Below are 27098 nucleotides of genomic sequence, written 5' to 3'. Positions count from 1 at the left end.
GCTCTTACTTTCTCCCTGCTACAGGGAACCTCGCTCCTGCCCATAGTGCAGTATTCTTCATTGCAAGGCCCGTGAGCCAGTGATAGCTCCCATCAACGCTAAATGCGGCTCGCTAAGTTCCCTCTAAGCTATGCAGCTGGCTATAAATAGCTGCACAACAGCTCTAAAGAGCCACGCAACAGGGATCAGGAGAGGAGAGAGGTAGGAGGTGGGCGAGAACTGGAGAGGGGAGCAAGTTGGGGCTTGCAAGGCTGCTGTGGGCCTCTTCTCTGGCCCCGGAGCTAATTGCTGCTGAAGGGTGGAAAGGGGTCCCTTTCCCTAGAGGTTGGTGCTACCTGCCTGCAGGGGAGAGAGAGAGAGAGAGCCCCTTCCCCAGAGCTCTGTGCTGCCTGCCGGCAGGGAGAGGACTGTGGGAGTCCTCTGGCCCCAATCCCAGGGCAGCATGCCAGCACCTCGAACTCCACATCCCCAGCTCCACCCCAGGGCCCTCACCCCTCCTGCCCCCGCATCCCAACACTCTGACCCAGCCCTGAGCCCCCCCCCCGCACCCTTAACCCCTCATCCCTAGACCCACCCCACAGCCCTTACCACCATACCCCAACCCTTGGACCCAGCCCTGAGCCTCCTCCCACATCCCAAACCCTCATCCCCAGTCCCATTCCAGAGCCACACCCCCAGCCAGAGGGCTGAAAAGAAAACAGAGGAATAAATTGACCAGTGAACATTTGAACTGCCTTACTAGGATTGCGATGACAGATTACAAATACTGTATGAACAAAATCCAGGAGGAACAGGCACACTTTCGCTCATCCAGTTTTTAAAGTAAGTTTTGCATTATTCTGATCTTAAAAAGTTTACTTGCATAGGTGCCTTTTTAATTCCATATATTTTATAAAAGGAGTATCATTTAATTGTACAAGAAGATTTCATTTTAATTACATGAGTGGCTCTATAATATTACATCATCAGGGAGTAGCAAGTAATGTGTTAATTTAGTAGTTCATGTGGCTCTTCCACTGAAGGTTTTTTGCCAAAGTGGCTCCCACTTCAAAACTAGTGAAGATCGGTGTCACAGTGTTATCTACCTCCACCTTCTCCTGCTCAGGCTGCAGCTTAGCAGGAGGGAGGTGAAATGCACTGGGAGGGCATGTCTAGGCAGAGACAATTTGACATAGAATTGTAGAATCATAGAAATGTTGGGTTGGAACAGACCTCAAGAGGTCATCTGGTACATTTCTAGTGCTGGGGCAGGACTACGTAAACCTAGACCATCCCTGGCAGGTGTTTGTTCAACTCGTTCTTAAAAATTTCTAGTAATGGGGATTCTACAACATGCCTTGGAAGCCTGTTCCAGAGCTTAACTACCCTTATGGTTAGATTTTTTTTTCTTAATATCTAACCTAAATCTCCCCTGCTGCATGTTGAGTCCATTACTTCTTGACTTACCTTCATTGGACATGGAGAATAATTGATCCCCATCAGGGTCGGTGCTACCATTAAGGCAAACTAGGCAGTTGCCTAGGGTGTCAAGATTTGGGGGCGCCAAAAAGCAGTGCCCTCCAATTTTTTTTACAGCGGTTCTTCCCCAAGCGCGTGGTCACTGCTCCACTTCTCCTGCCTGCCAGGCTTGCAGCGCATATCAGCTGTTTGAGGCCGCAAGCCTGGGATGAGAATTAGAGCAGGGGCGGCGTGCTCGGTGAGGACGTGGAGCAGAGGTGAGCTGGGGTGAGGAGGTACTGCACGGCTCCCTGGGAGATGGGGGATCTGCCATGGTGGGGGGGAGCCTCAGGGCAGGGGGGAGGGCGCCTCAGGGTGGAGGGGGGGCGGGAAGCTGCTGCAGGGCTGGGGGAGGGCGGGCGCAAGGTGGAAGTTTCGCCTAGGGAACGAAACTTCCTTGCACCGGCCCTGATCCCCATCATCTTTATAACAGTCCTTAACATATCGGAAGACTGTTATCAGGTCCCCTCTCAGTCTTCTTTTCTCAACACTAAACATGTAGTTTGTTTAACGTTTCCTCATCAGTCAGGTGTTCTAAACCATGTGTCCTTTTTGTGCTCTCCAGAACTGGACACCGTATTCCAGCTGAGGACTCACCATTGCTGAGTAGAGCGAGACATTTACTTCCCGTATCTTACATACAACACTCCTGTTAATACATCCTAGAATGATATTAGCCTTTTTTGCAGCTGCATTAGAGTGTTGACTGATATTCAGTTTGTGATCAACAATAACCTTCAGATCCTTTTCAGCAGTATGACCACCTAGCCGGTTGTTCACCATTTTGTAGTTGTGTATTTGATATTTCTTTCCTAACTGTACTTGACTTTACTGAATTTCATCTTCCTGATTTCAAACCACTTATCTAATTTGTCAATATTGTTTTGAATTCTAATCCTGTCCTCTAAAGTGCTTGCAACCTCTCTCAGTTTGGTGTCATCTGCAAATTGTATAAGCTTTAGACACTCCATTATCCAAGTCATTAATGAAAATATTGAATAATACTTGACTCCGGGATAACCTCTGTGGGACCCCTCTGCATACTCCCTCCCAGTTTGACAGCAAGTCATCAAGCTTTAGATGACTTTCAACATGCTGTGCCCCAAATTTAGAGTAATTTCATCTAAATCATATTTTCCTAGTTTTCTTATGAGAATGTGATGTAGGACTTGTCAAAAGCTTTGGTAAAGGTAAACTATATCACATCTACTGCTTCCCCCCTATCCAATAGGCCATGAACCTTGTCAAAGTAGTAAATTAGGATGATCTGGCTGCTTTGTTCTTAGAAAATCCATGCTGGCTATTCCTTATAAGCCTGTTATCCTCTGGATGTTTACAAACCAATTGTTTAATAATTTCGTCCAGCAACTTTCCAAGCATCAAAGTACAATTTCCCAGATCCTCTGTTCCCTTTTTTAAAGATAAGTACTATATTTGCCCTTCTCCAGTCCTCTGGGTCCTTCCCTGTCCTCTGTTAGTTCTCAAAGATAATTGCTAATGGTTCTAAGATTGCTTCAGTTAGTTCCTTCAATACCTATAACTTATCTACATATTCTTTAATACGTTTCCCACAGTGGCCGGTGGAGGAGGGTGGGAGCAAGAGGCTCTGCCCATTAGGGAATGATGGGGTCTTTTGCCTCTCATGGAGTGTTTTTATAGGGGAGAGAAGTAAGGAATCAAACCACAGAACTGGGAAAGACCAGGCATGGGGAGGAAGGCAGCAGAGCTGCAGGGGATGGGAGAAGAGTATGGAGAGATAGAAGCCAAATGAATTTCAAAGAAAGCAGCACATTATCCTGGCCAGTGCTGGATAGAGGACTTGAGGGCTTACAGTCTCAGCAGACAGTTCTCGCTCAGGCCTCAAGAGCAGCACGCTCTCATCCACAGCCCGCAGAGCGCAGTGGGAGTTGGCTGAAGCTTCAAGGTGGAGGCTGACATTAGAGGCTGGGAGCCCCTGCTTCTTGGAGAACTGCAACCGGACCTGGAATTGAGCAGAGGTGTCAGATGGGTTAAATCCTGCCTCTCAAGGGACTGCTGTGAGTGAGTATAGGTCCTGTGGCAAGATGGATGGGCCTCTATCCATCGCCACAACCTCATTCTTCTTTCTGCAGGATGAAGAAGACAGAATCTCCTAGGAGTCCCTGTCCTAGGGCCAGAAGTGACCATGAAGGCCCTGTTCTTCTCTCCATCTCTGGCAACCCACATAGGGCCTGCCATCCTGTGTATCCCAACTTTTACCTCTTGCCATTTTCTTTTTTTTTAATGTCTTCAGGCCAAGACCACTGCCCCCTCAAAAGCCCTGGAAAGCCAGAGCAGCTAGAGGAATAAAGTAAACACACTTTTGCCTCCCCTAATGTAAGTGCTTACTGTGCTATTTTCTCTTCCCATGAAATTTATTTATGTATCTGCAATAAGCACTTTGTGTCTGTTGCAAACAAACCGCTTCTTTATTTTTTTCCCTCTAATAATAGACATATCCAGCTTCAGTTTATGGACTTTGGATAATGTAGTCCAGCAGGAAATTTCCAGTATTAAAATCACACTATAATTAGAATTGCAAACAAAATCTTATTAGCCAAATTGTTCTCTCAGTTACACTGGGATGAATTAAGTGTAACTCACATGAGAGTCAGTGTAAGATAGAACAGAATTTGGCCCTAATGTGCAAATATTACTGCACTACACTGCCTTTCCTTTAAACTGAAATCCTGAAAAAAAGAAATTAGATGAGCTGTGAAAGTTTATAACAACATTCAAACTGATCTATAATTAGAATTATCACAGCCATTTTAAAATGTTACTCCCTAATAAATTCCCAGGTGACGTAAATATTTAGATAATGAATAAAGTTTAAACGGCTCCTAAGTGATTTAGGAGCATTTGAAAATGTGAACTCTTAGCTCCAAACCTATTTGTGTGTTCATGGAACAGTCAGTGTGATTCTACTCTTACTCTCTCAGCAGTAGGCAGAGCTGAGGAAAATCACTGATTTTTTGGTTTGGTGGCTGAACGGAACAATAATTAAAAAAAAGATTAGTTTTCAACAGCAGATTTGTTTTTTGTTTTTTTCCTCACTGAAACAAAAAGCCAAAAACAACCTGAGGGAGTCAAATGAAATGTTTTAAATGTCAAACTCAAAACATTTCCAAATGAAACAAATTAAAAACATATGTACTATTTTGATGCTTCTGAAATTTTTGTTTTTAGTTTCAACTATTCACCATATTCAACCTGAGTTCACAAATAATGTCAGTGCTCTGAAAAATACATTTTTGGCAAATTTACTATTTGCTGAAAAATATTCACCCAGCTATAACTGCATAGAAATATATCATGGCATTAAAATATACTGAGTACAATGGGATTTGGCCAACAGAGTAACACATGTTCCCTACCTTGAAGAATTGACTATTGAATAAACAAAACATGGGATAAGAGTTGAGGATAGAGAGGTGCAGATCAGTTTAGGAAGGATTCCTGGAAGAAGTGGATTTTAAGAAAGAATGGGCACTTGGGGGGCAGGAGATGAGAGCCAGGGGTAAGCAGGGTGGGGCAGTATAGTAAAGGCATGAGACTGAGTGGAAAAGGAGATGAATGGCACAGTAAGAGAAGATCAGAAACAGCACAAGGAATGAGAAGGTAAGATTGGAGCAGACATGCAGGGGGGAAATAAAGGTCTCCCATAGGAAAGAACTATACAGCCATAGAAACATCTTATGTTCACTCACCTTGTTCTTGAAGCACTTCTCAATCTGGAATCTGGCACTGTCGGCTACTAGCTCCCTGGCAGGGTGCACGGTGTAGACCAGCATTCGGGCAGCAGGAGCCAGCTTCTCACTGACAGTGAGCGGGATGGAGAAAGTGCCTTTTAGAGATGCTGAGAAGAAAGGGACAATTCAAAAGAGAATCACAGAGAAACTGTTCTAGAAGCTGCCATCCTAGCTGGGATGTGTGTAAAATGGGAAGGGGACTGAGATGGTATATAAAGGAAATACTGTGGAGATGGACTGATATGGTTGTGGGTTTGGATTCAAATTCAGATGCCATCAAAGTTAAAGTTAGGGTTTGAAGGTGTATCAGGAATCCAGTCAGATTCCAGAACAGAATTCAGATCCAACATCCCAATGGCTGACATCTCACAAGACGTGCTATTTCCTTATTCTCTTAGCCACACTCTGCATCTCCTCAGGAGTTTTCTTCTGGGAGGATCTCCATAGGCCATTACTTCCCCAGGGGTGACATAGGCTGCTTCCCCCCATTGCCTTTGTGGATAGTTTGATGGGTTGGGCAGCCATTCTTAATTCAATAGGGGTCTTCTAGGTGATGATTACCAGCCTGACTCCACCACACACACATGTGGGGAGAGGTGCTATGCTAGTCCTGCCTGTTGCACAGATTCCAGAAGCTCTGCCTCATTCCCTATTTCTCATTATCTTTGCATCAAAAACTATACTTACCACCACTGGTGCTGACATGCTGTTTGCCACTGAAGACGATCTTGCCCTTCGCCATCACCTGTGCACAGAAAGACACCATGAGATGGGAGACAATAGGGGATGGGGGAACAACCCAGTCTGATAATGGGAAGCATGCAGTTAGGATTGTTTTAACTATTTGACTCAATATGAAGTCAGGTATAGCATGTCCAGGGGTAGATAGGTTAGATTTTCCACACACAGATACAATCCTGCCAAACCACCACATTCCTATTCCTGCTTTTGTAGTCCTGTTTGCCAGGCTGTGCAGCAATGTGAATCAAGGAAGAGTTTAGCCTAAAAAGCATCTCTGCTACCTATAACCCAGTAGATCAATCACTTGAGATATTGGTGCTTGGGGCTTTGCTGGGCAGATCCCAGACCAAGATCTTTTAGGGACTCACAGAAGCCACCTGGCACTTACCACATGGTAGAATTTCACACTGGTGATCTTCCTGTAACTGTATTTGTTCAGGACATAGTGCACTGTGATTGACCTCTGCTGTCCACAGCTAAACTCCTTCGGCTCCAACTTGATCTTCACAAAGCTATTAGTCCGGGAGTAGAAGCGCTGGACAGAGTAATAGGCCTCAGGATAGTAAGGTATCAACCAACCACCTGCATTGCAGTTGTCGTTGGTTTTATATATCGCCTGATAAGAAAAGGGGAAAGGGAGAGAAGAACAAACTGATGTTTCACTGGGGAGGCAGTGGAAACAGGAAGTCACTGCCACAAATAAGAGACTGAAATTCACAAGCCATTGATAAAGCATTTTATCTAAAGCTAACTGCCCAGGTAGTGTAAGTGACAGCAGACCATCTCTAGCAACATGGAGAGAGGTGACAGAAAAAGCAGAAAAATGCCAAAAGAAGCAGAAGAAAAACCAATCTGTGAAATTCACAATCACTTTGTAGACAAGATACAAAGAAAAGGGGTGGGAAAAAAGGTGAAAAAGGCTAAATCAATCAATTCCCTTTTTTCTTCAAATCCCAACAGTTTGCCTCACTGCTCCTGTCCAGCATGTCCTCTCTTACCAATGGTCAGCTAATGCTTGAGATATTGTAGAGCACACAAAAGCTGCTGTATTTACTTTTATAATCATTGCAATAACTGAGATATTTAGCTCACTACTTTATAAGGTGCTTTGTGATCACTGGGGCATGAAAGGAGCCAAAGAAAGCACAGTTCATCACCAGAATACAATCCACATCCCATCCTTTTTGGACACGGGTTCTAGGCAATGGGTGAAGAGCAGCCCTCCCTCTTCCCAACACAGTACCTCTCATGGGAATACAACTTTTCCCCATTAGCTCTTCAGGTACTCACCCTCAGGGTAAACTGAGGATTGAACATTTCAGAAGTGTCAATTGAAAACTGAACGGTGCCATTCCCATCTGTGGTATAGTTGCCCACATTCTTGTCATTGAGGAGCAGCTGAACAACCTCATTTGCCATGGGCGAGTCATCCTCATTTACCAGTTTGATCTAAAGGAAAAGGGGATGTGAGGGTCTCAGGGAGGTAGAAGACCAATGTTAAGTTCCTAATCCATTTGAGTATAGATATGTGTGTTTTGCCTGTGTTTGTTTTCCATCTAATACAACCCTACCACCAAAAACAAATATCCAAGAGTTAAAATGGCTATCACAACATCATGGCAGCCACCTAGCCTGTGTAGAACTTCCTCAGGCGCACTGCTTCACTTACACCACACACAGTTCCCTCCACTCCCGCCATGCCCTGCCCGCTCACTCCCCACTCCTCATTCCTAGTGTAAGGGCACACACTTCTCATCTACCTTCTTCTTCATGGCTCAAGGACTCCTTCCCACTTGCTGGACACCTTCTTCTTTCATCTCTGGATTTTGAACCCACTCCAGCTTCCAGCCACTATGTGCCCTGGTTCTAATCCCACATCCTTGCTATTCATATGTTAGACTGTGAGCTGTTTGGGAAATGTAGAGTTTATATAACCCCTTATTCCATTAGCTAGACTCCAGAAGCCTAGTAATTGAATTGTGTTTTGAGTCTGTGTGCATGCGTGCATGTGTTCAAGAATAATAATAGTGTGGCTCTTTTTCAGAATGTAATGCCATCCAATGGGAGCCAGAAAACCCAGAACTAGATTGTATGGGAAATAAAAATGGCATTTCATTATACTCTATTGCCAGGGTGCTGGGATCCAACTTAAATTACCAACAGGTAACAAGCTATCTCCCTGTTCAGGATCCCTGGAGCATAAAGTAATGAAGCAGAGTTGGGAACCAAAGACCTAATCTGACTTTTGTCTTTGCTGGGAAAAAGCATTGCATTAGAAAACATCAGCTGATGATAAACTCATTTTTTCCTTACTGTATACAAAGACAGTTGTGTTTAAAAATGTATTAGCAGTAGAGATGATCAAAACTTTTTAACAAAAAGAGTTTTCACTGAAAAATTGGATTTTGCCAAACTTTTTTTTTATAAAAAAATTAATTTGATGAAACTTTCATTTTTCAAAAATTAGAAAATGAATCATTTGAAGATATGCCTGTAATTTTGGTACTTTCCCATACTTTTAAAATGATTTTTTATAAAAGGCCTACCTTCTTTCAGTTTGTTTTAGGAATGGGATTGGTGTTTGCTTTGGGAGCGTCTTTCTTTTGTTTCATTTTGTCTGGTTAGTTGCTTTCATTCGGTTGGAGGGTGAGGTGGAGTTCCCTCTCTTTTTTCCCTTTCTCTAGTTTTCCATTGGAAAAAGTGTGCAAATGGGGAAGGGGGAGGACTAAAAAGCAAGGGGGAGTAGTACTTGAACTTCTAAAAGTGAAAGGCAACACCTGCAGAGAAAGTAACACTTTCACTTTTAAAAGTAATACTTTCACACACACTCTCTCTCTCTCTCAAGGTATGTTTACACAGCAATGTAAACCTAGGGTTAGTAGGGCTTAAGTCAGCTGACCTATTTCACGGAATCCTGGGCTTGAGCATCTACATTTCATTTTAACCTTGACTTAAGAATTTGTTGACTGGTGCTCAGACCTAGGGCTCTGGTGTCCAAACTGCAATTCACAGACCTGTGTGGAAGTAAGCATATTGCAAAGTGCCTAGCCCCCCACCCCACCGCCAATGTCAACACTGTAGCCCTAGGAATGTGCTACACTGTGGGAAAACTCCACTGCCCACCCTGTTTCCTAACTATGGTGATACTAGGAATTCAGGTGCCCACAAGGAGCACATGAATACATAAACTGCTCCTTTGGTAACTGTCTCAGCAGAAAGAACAGGAGTACTTGTGGCGCCTTAGAGACTAACAAATTTATTTGAGCACAAGCTTTCAGATGCATCCAATGAAGTTGGGCTGTAGCCCATGAAAGCTTATGCTCAAATAAATTTGTTAGTCTCTAAGGTGTGACAAGTACTCCTGTTTTTTTTTGCGGATACAGACTAACACGGCTGCTACTCTGAAACTTGTCTCAGTAGAATAACTGCACAGTTTGAGAAAGCTTTATATCACAGGGTCTCAAACTAGGGGGAGGTCACAAGGTTATTACATGGGGGCAGGAGCGGCGCCAGGGTTTTTGGTGCCCTAGGCAGGGGTCCTTCCTCCGCTCCCGGTTGTTGGCGGCAATTCTGTGGCAGAGGTGGTCCTTCCATGCTTCCGGTCTTTGGGGCACTTCAGCGGCGGGTCCCGGAGCGAGTGAAGGACCTGGCGCAGAATTGCCGATGACGACCTAGAGCGCGGAAGGACCCCCCGCCGCTGAATTGCCGCCGAGGGTGGCAAAATGCCGCCCTCCCAAATCCTGGTGTCCTAGGCAACCGCCTAGGTCGCCTAAATGGAAGCGCTGGCCCTGCATGGGGGGTCACGAGCTGTCAGCCTCCACCTCAAACTCCACTTTGCATCCAGAATTTATAATGGTATTAAATATATAAAAAAGTGTTTTTAATTTATAAGCGGGGGGGTCGCACTCAGAAGCTTGCTATGTGAAAGGGATCACCAGTACAAAAGTCTGAGAACTACTGCTTCATACTGTACTACCATCTAATCTGAAAATGGAGATCTCCACCTCTAGGCTGAGTCACGGTGGCTGGACAATGCCCATGTGCACCTGTTCTGAGGATAATTAGGGCATCAGGATCCAGGGCTGTCAAATTATTAAAATGAAACTGCAGTTCTTAATTTCTGAAATTGGGATGTCCTATGAAGGTGTTTTTGTTTGGTTGTTTATTTATTTTTTTCTGTTTGCTTAAAAGTTTGACATAAAATGTAGGTTTCAGGAGAAAAACACACCCACACCCCAGCCTCACTGCTGCTGGCTATGCTGTGGTGAAATGTATCCCCAGGGCTTTGGATGCAGTGTGCACCAGCACTCCCTAGGGATCCCTGACTCCTGCCCCAGCCGCACTCCAAAAGGCAGGGATAAGGGATATATAGGAGGCTGCAAGGGAGTTTAGGGGCTGGTTCCCACATGCTGACAGTGTGCACTGCCTGAATGCCCCTGCACATGCAGCCTCAGGGATGGCAGGGAGCCAGAGAGTAAAGTGGGGACCAAGTGACTGCCCTGCAGGGGATCATCACTCCCCCTGGCTGAGCTGAGTGGGGAGCTCTGTTGCTCTCCCTCCCTTCAGGGTCACCACTTGGTCCCACTCTGCTCTCTGACCCTTGCTCCAGAGCTCCCCTGCCCTCCCTGAGGCAGAGTGGGCAGGGGTGCCCAGGCTGTGTGCACTGTCAGGGTGGCAAGTGTGAGCCAGCCCCACAACTTCCCCACAGCGAAGAGGTAGCCAGAGCTGCCACCATGGGAGGCTGTGGCCTGGCCAGTGGCAGATTACCGTACAGGCCCGTACAGGGGCCTCAGCTAATTTGGGGGCCACACAGGCTCACTGGCACTGTGGTCCCACCCCACTGCTCCTTACCACCTCCCAGCCTCTGCCCTGCTCCTCTGACCTACTCCTCCTCTTTCCCCTGAGGCCACATCCCTGCCAGGCTGGAAGACGGACGGAGCCTGTGTAGAGAGTGAATGAGTATATTCCCCCCAACCCCCATGAGGAGCTGGCTAAGCCCCCTCTCCCACACATGGAGCCAGCCTGAGCTACTTGCCCAAGCTCCCTCCTCCCCTGTACAGGCTTGGGCTGAGTCCCAACTCTCCCTCGAGTCCCTTTTTGGCAAAACTGAGGATTTGTACTATTTACTCTTGCCAGCTTGTGATCAGTTGACCCTAGACCAGGGATCCCCAAACTTTTCCAGTTGTGCCCCCCGCTTACATGGTCTGCATGCCTCAGGGAGCCAGGGCTAGAGCTGGGAGCAGGAGCCAGGGTTGTGGGGGGGGCTGCAGTTGGGGTCCAGGAGTAGGCCCATGGCCAGAGGTGCGGCTGGGGTGTGGCCAGGAGCACAGCCGCTGCTGGAGTTGGCGGCAGGGCTGGAGTAGGTCCGGAGCGGACCTGGGGGTAGAGCAGGGATGGCTGGCACTCCCTCCCCACTCCCTGTGGAGGCTAATCTACTGCACCTTCCACCCGAATATTCCTCTGTGTCCCCCTAAGGCAGTGCACCCCACAGTTTGGGGACCACTGTCCTAGGCTGTGGTAAAAGCCATCCAGGGAGCCTGGGCAACTGTGGGGAATCCCAGACCCTCCACCTGCCCTGGGAAGGGGAGCAGAGTGCTCAAGGCTCCCCACAGCAGTGCAGGCTCCCTGGGCAGCTCTTACCATGGCCTGGCCTGTGGCCAGACCGGGGGTGGAGCCTTGGAAGAAGAGGAGGGTAAGGGACCCATGGCAGAAGGGGATGTAGGGGGCCTCCAATGTTCTTTTTACCCAGAGCTCCAATATATCTTAATCCGTCTCTAGCTGTGGGGAAGCTTTGGGGCTGTCTACCACTCGCCCAGTACTAGCCCAATGCAGTCTGTCCAGTATACGCTGCCCCAGGGGGGCCTAGGAGCAAGGGCCAGAGAGCAAAGTGAGGACCAAACGCTACCCTGCAAGGAGAGGGAATGGCAGGGCTCCCAACTCAGGGACAGATGACTCCCAACATCCTGGCAGCTGGAAGCTGCTTCCCCTTGTCACTTCTGTTCCCTGTTTGGGGCAAGCTCCACAAGCAGCGAGGAGGAACTGGAGCAGAAAGGGGGAGCGCACTCAGACAAGCAGTAATGGCAGGCTGGCTGCCTGCAGTGCTGCTCCTCTGCCCCCTGGAACACCGGGATACATCAGGGGGACTTCCAGAATCTGAGTCAAGGGGGGACTACATGCCCACAGGAAAGCAATAGGGCTAAGAACTTAGGTCCCAGTTTAATATGGGCTCAGCCCTTCCAGCTCTGCAGGTTCCTGTGACCATGGTCAGAGTCCTTCGTTTGCACAGTTGGTGTGGACACAAGAGGGGTTTGACTTGAGCCTAGGCTCAAGCTCAGATATACACTGCTCTGTCAACATATATTGAAATTTTGCCAGTGAAAAAAATTAAAAAGAGAAAATAATTCTTTTTCCAACTTTATCTTACTTTAATTTGCCCCTTCCTTCTTCTAGTTGAAAAAAACAGAATTTTAAAAATGGAGCATTTTCTCCACCATAACAAAATGAAAAATTTTGAGATAAAAAAATTGCTAAGTGAACTTTTTTGGTCAAAAAAATGCATTTTTCATTGAATTAAAACAAAAACTGTTGTTTTCCAACATTAAGAAAACCAACTTTAATTAGCTCCAGTTAACTGGTCATAGCCAAAGCTCTGGGGTGGGGGGAAAAACTTAAATCACATTTGACATGCAGTTAAAATCATGTTAGTTAACATTTTTTTAAACACAAAATATTTCCCTCATTATAGACAAGATCTCAGAACAAAGGCAGTAAACTCATTGGTAGTCAGAGATTCCCATCGAATAGCTGAAGAACTGAACTGTAGCCAAGGATGGACAAATAATTCTTTTGTTTTAAACTGTGCAGTCTAATTAGAAAGAATGAAGCTTTGGGGAAGAAAACCTCCAAAAGTCTTTCACCAAAGGTCACATTGCTGGACCCCAATACACAGCTCCCCTACCTCATAGACCCCTTCTATAACCCTGGATACAGTAGTTTGTCCTAGAGGATCCTTTGCTGCTGGCCTACCTGTCCAAAGTAAGGAATTTCCCTTTTGTAGGATTGATCCATGTTCTCAAACCGCACACTGCCCAGGACCTGGGTTATGGAAATGTAGGCAGAGCCTCTAAGCTGCACACCTGCAAGACAGGCCCAGGATGAAGATGAGACGTTAATTAGTCTTGAATTTAACATTATTTAAATAAATAGAGACAAATTAACCAACTAAGTGTTTGCCTTGGAAATAGTTTGTCACTGTGTTTATAAAATGGATCTTCTCTGGGAATTAGGGTGACCAGACAGCAAATGTGAAAAATCAGGATGGGGGTTAGCAGGTAATAGGAGCCTATATAAGAAAAAGACCCAAAATCAGGACTGTCATTATAAAATTAAACAAAGGGTTAAACAAAGACTGTGAATGGCTTGCCAATTACAAAACCAGTTTCTCCTCCCTTGGTTTTCACACCTCAACTGCTAGAACAGGGCCTCATCCTCCCTGATTGAACTAACCTCATTATCTCTAGCTTGCTTGCATATATATACCTGCCCCTGGAAATTTCCACTACATGCATCTGACGAAGTGGGTATTCACCCACGAAAGCTCATGCTCCAAAACATCTGTTAGTCTATAAGGTGCCACAGGATTCTTTGCTGCTTTTACAGATCCAGACTAACACGGCTACCCCTCTGATACTATAAAATTGGGACATCTGGTCACCCTACTGGGAATTAAACCTTGCTCTGGGCAGCCAAAGCCTTGACCCACAGAGCAGTCTTTCTCTCCCCAACACCCTTTTCCATTGTACCTCAGTCTCTGACTGATTGAATGGTGTTACCTGTTCCTTTCTCTGTCACAATTGCTTTCACATCAAGGTTCATCTGGTACCCAGAGCGATTAAGCTCAAAGATCTTGGAGCTGAAGACCTGGGAGATGCAGCCATCCTTCCCCATCTGAGAAGGAAGGGAACAGTCAGTGAGCAGGGAAAGAGCCAAGTTCTGTGCAGGGTCAGGAGAACTGGGGATCTTCTTGCCAAAGGGGGCAAAGAGGGTGTTGGCTTACTCCATTAAGCAAAGATAACAGTAGAATATTCATACAAAAGACCATTATGATATACTTGTGCCTGGCTTAGCTGGTAGGTCTCTTGTCTCTGGGTCAGCAGAACCTGGGTACAGATTCCTCACTAAGACTTGGGCTCCTATCCATTGCTGACTCTCTGGGGCTATGCCCAATGCCTGGAAACACTGCACTGTTAGAATCTGCCCTCTGGACTTTAAACAAGCTCCCTGCCATTGTATCCTGTATTGAAGAAGGCACTGAGTGCTAACATTGCAGGACAGCAATGCCGGATGGCAGACCGTGCTGTTTTAAAGGTCCTGTTTTTTCAGGGAGAGGTTGGGAGCAGTTCTCACTCTTCCTGAAGAGAAGCCATCTTATGCTACTTTTCCAAGAGCTGTAGAGAACCCAGTGTCTTGGTCAACATCCGTTCTCCCCATGAGACAGATTCTAATATGTTTAACTAGTGCACACAACCATCTCAATATTATTTCAATGAAGGATATTTCCTCTATGATTCTGGAAGTACCTTTATCTAGATTGTGGCTAGTTCCTAAGATGCCTGGAGCCCTAGAGACACTGGCATTTTAGATTAGACAGATATTTAGCCAGTGAGTTCCATGTAACCAAGGACCCCATCAGCCCCGGATATATTGGGGAAATTGTCTGTGATTCTATCCCAAAGCTATCCACTCACCCATAGAACACACCCCACTCACATATAGGTGGAGAAGAGTCAAAACTAGTTAAAATACAATTTATGTTCAAAGATCAAGAGAAGATTGGGGAGAGGAGGCAAAGATAATAATAATATAAAGCTCTTCTCTAGCACTTTTTCCCATAGATCTCAAAGCATCTTACAAAGGAGACCAGTATCATTATCCCTACCTTACTGATAGGGAAACTGAGGCACAGAGTGATGAAATGACTTGCTCAAGGTCACCCAGCAGGCCAGTGACAGAGCAGAGATGAGAACCCAGGTCTCCTGAGTCTCAGTCCTGTGCTCTCTGCATTAGAAGGGAGAGAAAAAGAGGAGAGGCAGGAAGGAAAGGAATCTTTTTTAAATGGCTATTGTGTATCATACATCTTTGGTAACAGATTGACAAAGTGGGTCTCTCTTGCAGTTTCCATACAAACTGAAATCCCTGCACACACTGAGCTGGGCTCTCCCCTCGACAGGCTGGCCAAAGGTGTACCTGGTGGAGGAGAAAACAGAACAGTGAATTAGGGGCTCAAGAGACTGACCTGAGCTAATGTGCAGCTACAGACCCAGGACCCGCACCACGCCTGGGAACCCAGAGAAGGGAGTAATTTTGTGTGCTTTCTGGCTAGATTTCTGAATACTGCAGAAAGGTTAATTACCTGTGAGCAGCAATGGTGTGAATTTTCATGCCAACATCTGTACACCTTTCAGTGTCTGAGGACATTGCAGCTGAGTTTATTCCTTAGCATCTCCATTGCCCCATACTCATTTGTTCTAATAAAATATCCTATCATTTCCTCAAACAGGGAAATCTGTGCCCCATGAAGGGGCCTCCACATTGCTCTTAGAACAGTGATTCCCAGCCTTTCTATGATGCAGCCCTTTCCCTCCATGTCCTCATGCATCTGCTATATTCATTCCTTTGTTCTGCTTGTTTTCTCTCTCATTTCTCCTTTTCATCTTGCCTTTTTTCCTTTTCAATGCATTTAACATTTTCTTTGCTTTCGCTGTTGTTTATTGCCAACTCCCCTCTTTTCTCCGCAGTCCACCAGCAGCTCCTGCCCTTCCTCAAGACCTCACTCACTTGATGTTTCAACTTGATGCCACCTGAGGCTGAGGTGAGTGATGCACCAGCAGAGCAGAGAAGTTGTAGCTGCTTCATTAGCCTGTTGCCACAGTCATGTAAGCAGAGCTGAGTGAATAAGGGATTTTTCGGTTTGCTAGCCATTCCAAAAAATCAGGGGTAAAAAAATCTGTATTAGATAGAATGGACAATGAAAATTTTCACATTTTTTGGCAATTAAAAAGTCAACAAAAATTGTTTCAATTTCAAGAATTTACTAAAAAAAAATTTAAAAAGGAATTTTCTAAACAAAACATTGTTTTTAATCAAAAATAGAAATGTTTTATTTCCAAAATGTCAGAACAAAATGTTTGAATGTTTTCATATCTTTGAGTGAATTTAAACTGACATGAATATACAAAATGCTTTGGTGTCTTTGAATTGGCATGTTTGACTGGGAAAAAGTTCAGACTGAGATATTTTGCCAGGCTCTACATAGCCAGGACCACAAGAGGAGCAGGAAAGGAAGATGGTTAGCCGTCAAAGAGCTACTTGTCATTTGATTTGCAGGCTCAGCAGCATGTTGCAGAGTGTGGGGGACAATGATTGGGGGTCCAAGACCTTTCTCTGGCCATGCTGATCCAGACCTCTGGCCTGTGGTCTCCCCTAAAACAGTTTAGCATCTCCCACATTAGTAAACATCGTTTCACAGACACTTGATTCTCTTCTGCAGTGCAGTTCAGTTTCCCACAGATGAACTCTAAAGCTTCCTGTGCAATAATCTATTTCCCTAAAGGTACAGAAAGCGGGTATACTGTTGTCCAGGCCTTTGGGCCATCCGCTCTGGAATACTTTGATGACAGTTGCATCAGTTTTGCAATAGACCCAGGTCTGAACCAAACCCAGGATCTGAGTAACTCTCTGAGCTTTGGGGAAGTTTAAATGCAATCTTAAGCCTACCTCTACTTTTTAAACTTCATATTTTAAAAATCACTGCTACCAACATTTGGGGCCCAATTTCTGTCTGGGGTGAGTCCACTGATGTCCTGGGATGAAGCTGATCCTCTGAGACAGAGGAAGGCAAATCAACTCCCCTTGATGACAGTTGGGCCAGGATTTCACCTTTAGATTTGATGTAATAATCTCCTTGTGTGAGAGTTACTCATCCCTTTTAAAGGACTGAACCCAACTGCTCTCAGCTACACTGGATAGCGTCAGCTCAGGGACCCATAGCCTGCTTGGATGCTGAATCCATTGCTGGGCTTTAACTCCTTGCTACTGGCTGGCTTACAGAGTCTACTCCTAAAACAACCACTGGGGAGGGGTGAGCCCATCCCAAGGGGCCAGTGAGGAAGCAGATAATGTGTACAACCCACGATACACCCGTGCAAACTATAAGATTCCCATCCACCCACAAGCCAGAGGAACACAAATAAGTGTAGGCCGCTGCCCCCAAAATCAATATTGATCAGCCTCTTCTGATGGCCTGATTGCTTTGTCCTCCTCCCCCTCTTCTGATACGTCTGCCCTCATGTCTGTCTTTCTGGGAAGGTCTCACCTTGCCCCCAGCCTCTCTGCAACATTGTATCAGATACTTACACACCACAAACTTTCACTGTCAAATCAGGATTCAGGACTGAGACGCTTTTTGGTGCATTGACCGTAACTTCAAACTTTGGTAGCACTAGTTTGGAGGGGAAAAGGCACATTAGCTCCTAGGCGAGAAATGGACCATCAAAGTTGTTTAGTTACTACTAACACACAGCAAGTGGGAACTAGAGTGCTCTGAATTGAGTTGGTGAAAGGGACCAAGAAAATGATCTAACACTTGGGGATTGTGGTGAAAATGCTCCACTAGCTATCAGTAAACCTGACATACAAGTAATGGATTTGCTCTGAGGTGCTACTTAAGGAAGAATAAGCCATAAAACAAGCAGTGTTTAGACTTCTCACTATGTGCTGAGAAAGCTAGTGAGTGCTGCTAGGATAAAGGTTAGTTCCTAGTGCCAACCTTTAATGTTTGTAACTCAAGTTCCATAAGCTGCCTAGAAGGAGTTTTTTCACAGCCTGCACCTAGATGAGATGTTTAACTTCTGTTCTTTGGCTTTTTACTATTTTTCTTCTCTCTAGTTCTCAAATGCACATTTATTAAAGACAACTAGTGTCAGAATGTCTCTGGGAAGAAAAAAGGGGCAAAAAGGGGAGAAACAAGTGGAGTTCAATTGCTGAAAGATACCTAGAGACATAGAGCATATGCTGCAGTCACATGATGTGATTGCAGTGCATGTAGATCAAAGCTAGCCAGAGTAGCAATAGCAGTGAAGCCTCAGCAGTGCAGAGGTAACGGGGGAGTTGCCTGGGTTAACCACACCCACCCAAGACCCTGGATTCATACTCTAGCAGCTGCAGCCCCTACTGCTAGCTAGCTCAAAGCTAGCTCAGGGATGTCTACACAGGCTGCAGTCATACTTCCTGATTGCAGTATGAACAGTCCAAAAGAAGGACTTGTGCAGGGCTGCAGTCTTGGTCCAAAGACCTAGCAAACTGGGGTTAGTACCTTTGGCAGGTTGAGTATGGTGCATTGCTGTTAAAATGTATCTCTTGTGAGAGATATCCCCAATGCAAAAACCTTAGTTCCTAATAACCAAGACTTGGGGTTGTTAAAAATGCGAACCCTGGATCTAGATGGATTTCTAGATTTTGAATTCTGCAAACAGACTTTGCCTTTGGAGTGGGCTGAACCAGAAGCCAGAACAGAACACCCTGGAATTTGCAGTGAAACTGGACCACAGACTAAGATCTTGTGCAGAAGGGAGTGTGGGCCTGTTCTGTTGAGTCATCCCAGGCTCAGGCACTCAAACCTTGTATGAAAATCCAGGATAATTTCTGGTGGCTCTAATTTGGTTGAGAATGTCCCTCTGGGCTAGAATGAACTAAGACAGAGGCAGTCCTAGAAACAAACTCGAGGAAGGGCCATGCTTCGGGATGAAGTTTAGTCTGAAGTTTGGGTCTGCAGGTAACTCATGAACAAATTTGTATTGTTCTTGAGTTACTTGCAGACCCAGACTCCAAAGATGAGGTGAGTCTGGACACCAGCTCAGGTCTCTAGACTCCACTGAGGACAGGGTAGAGACTTGGTCCATTCACAATGGAGTCAGGAGACTCACAGATAGCAATCCAATTGCAATTTGGGTCTAACTATGACAGATTGGGCCCTACTCCAAGTATTTTTTCCTAGTGCAAACAATAGTAACAGCAGGTGTTACCATATTCCTCCACAGAGAATGAGTGACGAGTGCTAGATCCTGATTTCTTTTCCACGTTGATTTGGTAGTTGCCCAGCATTGGCTCTTTGATTAACTGGAATGTGAGCTGGACGATGGCCACCTGAGATGTCACATTCAGCCACTGGAAGATTCGATTGCCCTGAGGATCCTAGGGGACAGAGGGAGCAGGAAGATAGGCACAAACACAACTAGTTTATTTTTCTTAAAGGAAGCCTGGTGCGTTAATGAGCCTCCATCTAGCTGACATTTCCCAGAATGGGTAGCCTGTCTCCCGCTGACACAGAACTTAATGTTTTGCTATTAGCACATGCAACAGGAATCAAAGACACAAAGTAAGTTGTTGTCATACCTATATGTGACACTAATCAATGCTGTCTATAATAAATAACAGAGGGCAAGTCTATACTACAATGCTACATCAGCACAGCTGCAGTGCTGCAGATTCACTGCTGCAGCATGCCTGGTGAAGATACTCTATGTCAACAGGAGAGTGCTCTCCTGGCAGCAATAATTCCTCCACTTCTGCAAGATGCAGAAGCTATGTCAGTGGGAGAGCATCTCTTGCTGACACAGCACCGGTGTGGACAGTGCTTAGTTCAATATAACCTATGTTGCTCAGTGGGGGGGCGGGAGTCTTTTTTCACACCCCTGAGTGACATAAGTTACATCTACTTAAGTGGTACAGTAGATCAGCCCTAAGTCTTCTAGCTCTTTCCACCTTACAAATTTGTTGCTAGTTGAATTTAGCTTGACTTTCCTCACACTTCCCCGTTTCATAGATTTATAGATTTCAAGGCCAAAAAGGACCACTGAGATCATCTAGCCTGACTTCCGTGTAACACAGGCCATAAATTTCCCTCAAAATAATTCCTAGAGATATTTTTTAGACAAACATCCAATCTTGATTTAACAATTGTCACCACGAGACTTCGTAAATTGTTCCAATAATTAATTACTCTCACCATTATAAATTTACACCTTATTTCTAGTCTGAATTTGTCTAGCTTCAACTTCCACCACTGGATCATGTTATGCCTAGATTGAAGGGCCCATTATTAAATATCTATGTCCCCTGTAGATGCTTATAGACTGTAATGAAGTCACCTCTTATCCTTCTCTTTGTGAAGCTAAATAGATTGAGCTCTCTGAGGCTATCCTTTAGCCATTCTTGTGGCTCTTCTCTGAACCCTCCTCAATTTATCAACATCCTCCTTGAGTTGTGAGCACCAGAACTGGACACAGTATTCCAGAAATAGTCTTACCAATGCCAAATACAGAGGTAAAATAACCTCTCTACTCCTACTCAAGATTCCCCTGTTTACACATCCAAGGATCTCATTAGCTCTTTTGGCCACAGCATTGCATAGGGAGGTCATGTTCAGTAGATTATACACCACAAGTCCTAAATCTTTTTTCAGAATCACTGCTTACCAGGATAGAATCCCCCATTGTGTATGTATGGCCTACAATCTTTGTTCCTAGATGTATACACTTTCATTATGTTGTATTAAAATGCATATTGTTTGCTTGCACCATGTTAACCAAGACATCTCTGTGAATTAGGGAAGTATTGCTATCCCGTTTCACCAATATATAAAACCTACGTTCTCCCACCCTGCCCTATACTGCAGAAAGTTCCAGCTTTCCATGCTGTTATGAAGAAGGGGTGGGAGAGGGTGAAGAAGGGGAATCTTTCTTCCCTATCTCACCCACACACAAACCCTTCCCCACATCCTGCCCCTTCATTGTCCAGTTTTCCCCAGTTGGAAGGAGAGAAGAGACAGGATCAGGAGGGCACTCTACAACCGCATTTCCCACACACTTATTTGGTCTCCCATAGCCTTTTGTTCTCTCTCATTCTACATTGGTTAAAAGAAAGACTCTCTAGCAATTGCCTTGTGCTTGTTAGTGAACAATGTCAAACTCTGTAATGTTTAAATTTCACTGTATGCAACAATTAATGGCTAGACTTCACAGTACAAGTGAAATCGTGCAGACATGCATGCTTGTAAGGGAACTGAAACTTTCTCACTTATTAACAAAAGCACAACGTGTCATATATTTCCAAAACACTGCATGGTCCAAAGCAGCTAGTAATTGCATCCATTATCTACAATGGTTCCTTGCTTTTCAGCAGGGGCAAGTTACGCAAACTATAAATCAAAGCAATTGGAACTCTTGATAGGAAGGTGGGGAAATAGAAATACCATATGAACAGGATAATTTTAACTATTATTGGGCTAAACTCTACTTGTAAAGCTGGACTTGCTCCACTGGATTCCATAGAAATACTGTGCATTTCTACCAGTGGATCTGAGAGCAGAATGTGGCCAGTTAAGTATATCTCTCTCACACACTCAGAATTTCAGGTTTATAGGTGACACATTTTAAAAAGCAAGTCTCTTACCTGAATGGTGATCAAGGGATACTGAAAAAGAGACCAGAGAAAGAGATTGTAAGTGTTTGAGGAAACAATAATAGTTGCTTCAGCATTGAATGAATAACAATTTTTAAAACAATTTTAGATGTTATGGGCCTAAATCTATAGTGAGTATTCAAGCAAGATTTTCACTTGAATAAGTTCAGTAGGAATTTTATCTGAGTAAGAAACACAAGGTTTGGCCCTAAATGCTGAAGATAACGTATAAAAAGAAGAGGAGATGAGGGCATAAGACACCCTGGAACAGATTCTGATCTCACTTGTACTGGTGCAAACCAGGAGCAGTACAGTTACTGTTACAATGCTGTTTCTAAGATCAGAATCAGGCCTCCTCTGTCTCATCCATCCACGCTCTCAGATTATCTAGCACCTTTCAACAGGGCAAAATCCTGTTCTCTCCTGCACAGGTGAAGGATGAGAATAAAGAGGAGGAAGCCTATTCTTCCCACTCAAGAAGCCAGCCAGGACCCCTCCATGTGTTGCACTAAGTATCATATCCCCAAGACAGTCTGTTGGTGGCAGTGTCTAGATTCTCTCCCCTTGCAGATGGCTAGTGAGCCTGTTGCCATGGGCGGCACATGCTAAATGGGGACAGTAGGAGTGGGCCAAGTGAAATTGCTTGTTGGAGCAGTAAAGATCACCTGGCATTGCAAGGCACAGACTCTCCTTGAAGCCCCTTGCCCAGCAGTAGCAGGAGGGCTCTTCTGCCAGGTGCACAGCCGTCTACATGCTAGTGCTGCTCTGTGTGGCTGCTGCATGTAAGGGCAGGACTTTGTACATGCAGTGTTAAAGTTCCATTCAAATGAATTTCTCCTTCGATTACTGCAGAAATTCAGCTCCAATTCTGTTCAATAAGTGCATATTTAAAGGTTGGACTGGGGCTGATGGGGTGACACCCACCAATTTACCATCCAGGTGGAGATCCTGGATAATTCTGGTCCCTGGCCACACTCACCATTTCCTGAGCAGGCCTAAAATGGGTATCGAGAGCGACAACTCGAAACAGCACTGAAAAGACATGGGCAAGAGATCAACATAGCTCTTCTCTATCTCTGAGCTCCAGTTTGGTCCATACCCACATTTCAGCTGGTTTTCCAGCACTCCCCTCTTGAAAAAGGAACAAGTAAATCACAGCTAGGATTTGTGCCCACAGTGAAGAGGGCTTTCCATGGTATAACCTTCCATGGGACTGAATTCCCCTAACAGGAGAGAATGCTTTTCTCCAGAAGTTTTTCCAGCCCACTGAAGGAAAGGGAGTGGGTTGGTAGTTAGATAGCCCGAGTTCGGTTACTGACTCCATGAGTGGCTTTAGGCAAATCCTCTTTTTCATCTCCATTTCTCCACTGTACAATGTGCCAACCTCCCCCGTAGGGGTATGTCAGCATTAATCTAGTTAATCTCTGCACAGAGCTTTGAGCACATAAAAGTGCAAGTGTTATTAAGAAGCAGCCATCTCTGATTAGAGCAGTTTGCCTGATTCAGAAGTGATTCCCCAGTGTCTGCACAGCAGATAATTCTGTGTGAGGATCTTCCTTCACGGCCTCTCCAATTGGGTACTCGCCATGCCCTTGAAGTTGGAGAGCCAGTCATGGCCACAGGCATGGAACTATAACTAAAAAGCCATTGGGCAGTGCTCTACGCAGGGCCGGCTCCAGACCCCAGAGCGCCAAGTGCGTGCTTGGGGAGGCATTCCGCGGGGGGCGCTCTGCTGGTTGCCGGGAGGGCGGCAGGCGGCTCCAGTGGACCTCCCGCAGGCGTCCCTGCAGAAGGTCCGCTGGTCCCGTGGCACCGGTGGAGCATCTGTGCCGCTGTGCTTGGGGTGGCGAAATGGCTAGAGCTGGCCCTGGCTCTACGCATCTATTAATGACTACGAATGCCTGGAAACCATAATGAGGCAGCAGCAGTGAAAGCAGGGGACAAAGGGAGTGACTGTGGAAAGAGAGTGAATAAAGACTGAGGAATGAGTTGGGATTTTGACAGTCACCCACCAGGTGCTCTCTTGTGTCTGAGGGTGGCTTCCTCAGCTCCACTGCACACATTAGCAATCATTTTACTTTAAGGTGCTGAGTAGTCAGCCAAACCCACAACATTGTCTGCTCTGACTTGAATTTTGCAGAGCAGTGTTCTCTCACACTCTAGCTCAGAATATTCGTTCCCAGAGGAAATGACATTAAGTAAAGCAGAATCCACATTCACCTGTCTGTCCCGGCTTGTAGATGGGTTTGTCTGTCTGGACAAAGACAACGCTGTCCACATTCTGAATAGCCATCGACCTCCGCTCTGCCAGCCTGACTGTCGTGCCTTTGGCAGAGAAAGTGATGAAAGCCAAGGGGGAAAAGGTGGCACGAGGAACCTGGGAGGGATGCAAAATATAAGGGGGAGAATGTTCAGCTTAGACCATTCTCTCCAGGATCTGTCTACCTGCAGCATAAAGTGTACTATGGAGGCAGCCCACACTCCAGTTCCACTGCCAGCTCGGTCTCTTTCTCAGATCTATACTGCTTCTGTCTTCCCATATCCCTCTCTTCTTTCACAGTGCTGCTCTCCTCTGCCTCCACCCCTTCTCATTTCTTCCAGCTTTTATTTCTCCCTTAGTCTCCCTCCTCTACTTTACCCTTTCCTTTCCCATCACTAATTCTGTAAGGTCACTTGTTTGATCACACACATTTTCCAAGATTACTTTTTCTTTCTTTATTGAAACGTAAATTAAAGTCTGTACCATGAATCTGATGCACTGGAAGAAGTAGTTTCCTCTTACAGGCTGCTCAAAAATAGTGGTGTTGGAACCACTGTACTCCAGGATGACACTCACAGATACCGATTCATTGAGGTTGTGGAAGTGCAGGCAGGCCTGATCCGGAGAGCTGCTCTGCAGCACTGATGGCACCATCAGGAGGTACTGTCTATGAAAACCAAATAACACAATTTCATTCAAGAGACAAGGGGGCAGATAGGAAGGAACAACCTGTTTGGGAGAGGTCAGACAATGGTTATTGAGAAGTAAAAGACTTTTTTCATTATAGGTTCAGATCTAACATAGGACCCCAGACAGCTCTGCTAATTGCCTGTAATCCCTCGCAGCCACTTTGCTATTCCTGAGCTTCTCACACAGCTCTGCCGATGCCCCTCAATCCCGCTCTGCAGCCCCCCCATGTTATGAATCCTGGAAGCCCATACCTATCACACCACACCTTGCTATTACTGTTCTCTTTCCTACGCATATAAGCTCAGACATGTTACATTTTGTGGTAGTTTAGCAAGGTGTAAAAAGTCTGTTTTGTGCTCACATGAGAAACAATCAACTCATTTCACAGAATCAAAGAAGATTAGGTTGGAAGGGACCCCAGGAGGTCATCTAGTCCACCCCCCTCCTCAAAGCAGGACCAATCCCCAACTAAATCATCCAATCTAAGTTAGAATTCATCCTAGGCCTCCAGATAAAAAAGGTGGCAGCAGCAGCAGCAGTATTTTCTAACTGTGCCACCAAACCCTTCAGTAAATGAATGATTCACAGCAAACACATATCATTAGTAAAGCACATGGTATTTCTTACAGTTCAGGAGCATATGCAGCTGTTAGGTGACTGACAAGGGCACTCAGAAAAAACTTCAGCAGCATCTTTGGCCACAGAGACAAGGGAAATGCAGAGATATAATCACCCAAGGGACAGCACGTTGTCTGAGATTTTAATAGCCCTTGGACATTCCTTGCTCAGAGCTGCACAATGAAAGAGCCTGTTCCTCAACTCCTCCCTGACTCCGTTTCTCTCACCTGAGTTGTTGATGGCTTTATAAGCCCAGCAAGAGGTGGGGGGGCAGATCCTAGTCCATCCCACTTTTTCCAAGACCCTCCCCAGAACCTATCACGATCCACTCCAGCTCCCTGTCCTCCAAATTGCATCACTTGTTGCAATTTTCTAATCATCCATGAAAAATGTCTCAATGACTTGGCTTGCTTCTAACTGATGCTTGGCACAGGGAAGCAGGAAATGACCCAGCACAGAACAAGCCTGTTAAACTAGTTTAAGGCTTGGTTTTTCCTCCTTTTGATTCTGGGGGAATTCACCTACCAGGTTTACAAGCTGTTTGCAGTGGATTAACTTTACATGAATATTTTGATGCTTGATCCTTGTTGAAATCTGCGCGCACATTCCTGGAGTAGAAAGTGAACAGAGTAAAGCACGTCTCCCTCGCTTCACCATCATCTTGACTTTTGAATATGATGATGATGAGACTGAAGAATAAAGAAACTAGAGCTAGAAACAGATCTAGCTCACTCACACCTAGTCTCTCTCCCTGTTGTAGCCAATGCTGAATGTCTGCTGCAGTCTGTTCTTCAAGGCTTTATCCAATACTCAAACAATGCGCTTCCACCAAGTCCCTAAGTATTTGTTAGCACTCCGGGATCTCAGTTTTTCCCCCATCAGAATACAAGAAATTTCAATGGAAGTTACTCAGATCCTGCAAAAGGAAAATAAGGTCCCTGCTCTTTAACTGGAATCCCCTCCTTTTGTTTTGAAAGAGGACACAAAGCCCAACTCTCCCCATGTCACCACACAAAAACAAGAGGCAACACTGGAAAATAGTTGTTTGATGTTTGTGATTCCTGTGCTCCAGAGTTATCACAACAATGAGATTAAACATCATCCAGTTGGAATCGCATTGGCATGGTTTTGTTCCTGACCAGCTCTAGTGCCAATAAATAAAGCTGCAGAAGAGCTGTTTGCCTTACTACAGCCAATGCAGGATTGTTCTCTTTCAGAAACAGATCAAGCAGCTCATCCTTAAAATTTCACTTTACACAAACTTCTTGGAAAAAGTTATTTTCACATTAAAAAAATACAGAAGTACACACTTTTGTTTTTTTAGTGCAAAGTCTTTTTTGAAGTTGAATGGCCCCATTGTTGCATAAAATCACACCCCATTTCACTGAAAATATTTATGGAAATATTTGTGGAAATTACCCCAGTTGAGGGTTTTTATGTAGTGCAAGGCCAAGAGGCAGCAGCTGACGTTCAGTTCTTTTCCCAGTCAAACTTTGGAAAGGGAATGGCAGGAAGCGTGGAGATTTTACTGACCCAGAGGCTCAGAATTACTTTGCAGAGTCAGTTTGCAGCAGACACAGAATTTCAACATTTCTGGCAGCAGAGTAACAGGAAGATTCAGTCCACAGTCTGAGTGCCTTATATCTTCCTGTTCCACCATGCAATGCTGTATTGTTTCTGATTCCTCTGTTTTCTTGACAGTTTTGTGTTGGTTATTGATGTTTGAATGTTTACTCTTTGTTAACCTTCATGTAGCCCTCTTAAGGTGTGTCTTCAGTGTAGCATTAACCCAGGTGTGAGTGGTCACAATGCAAAGCCCTACAGCATTACTGTGTGCTAAGTGGTGCTTCACGCACGCACCTGCATTACTAGGACTCCCAGGAGCACATCCCAGGGTTCTTTGCACTGCAGAGAGCTGAACCATTCTATGAAGTGGGTAGGTCTGTTAGTCTATAAGGTGTCACGGGACTCTTTGCCACTCTATGATTGTTTCCCAGTGAATT

General features: G+C 45.2%; 1 protein-coding gene across 1 annotated transcript in view; it reads right to left on the bottom strand.

Moving 5' to 3' along the window:
* The window catches only part of LOC127046271 (ovostatin-like), a 54010-nt gene extending 28841 nt beyond the window's left edge, over nucleotides 1-25169 (bottom strand). The window contains exons 1-15 of the mRNA XM_050943103.1: nucleotides 25105-25169; nucleotides 24271-24454; nucleotides 23748-23904; nucleotides 22507-22559; nucleotides 21519-21539; nucleotides 19091-19259; nucleotides 17424-17508; nucleotides 15143-15254; nucleotides 13841-13955; nucleotides 13035-13144; nucleotides 7299-7457; nucleotides 6397-6624; nucleotides 5955-6012; nucleotides 5226-5374; nucleotides 3329-3478 (exon numbers count right to left, since the gene is read on the bottom strand). Of these exons, the coding sequence (XP_050799060.1) occupies nucleotides 3329-3478; nucleotides 5226-5374; nucleotides 5955-6012; nucleotides 6397-6624; nucleotides 7299-7457; nucleotides 13035-13144; nucleotides 13841-13955; nucleotides 15143-15254; nucleotides 17424-17508; nucleotides 19091-19259; nucleotides 21519-21539; nucleotides 22507-22559; nucleotides 23748-23904; nucleotides 24271-24454; nucleotides 25105-25169 (1815 nt within the window). The remainder of the gene's footprint in view (nucleotides 1-3328; nucleotides 3479-5225; nucleotides 5375-5954; nucleotides 6013-6396; nucleotides 6625-7298; nucleotides 7458-13034; nucleotides 13145-13840; nucleotides 13956-15142; nucleotides 15255-17423; nucleotides 17509-19090; nucleotides 19260-21518; nucleotides 21540-22506; nucleotides 22560-23747; nucleotides 23905-24270; nucleotides 24455-25104) is intronic.
* Between the last annotated feature and the right edge of the window lie 1929 nt (nucleotides 25170-27098).

Source organism: Gopherus flavomarginatus, chromosome 1 (assembly GCF_025201925.1).
Source record: "Gopherus flavomarginatus isolate rGopFla2 chromosome 1, rGopFla2.mat.asm, whole genome shotgun sequence".
In the NCBI taxonomy this organism is placed as follows: Eukaryota; Metazoa; Chordata; order Testudines; family Testudinidae; genus Gopherus; species Gopherus flavomarginatus.
Note: the sequence above shows the minus strand (reverse complement) of the source record. Positions and strands in the feature narration are given on the sequence as shown.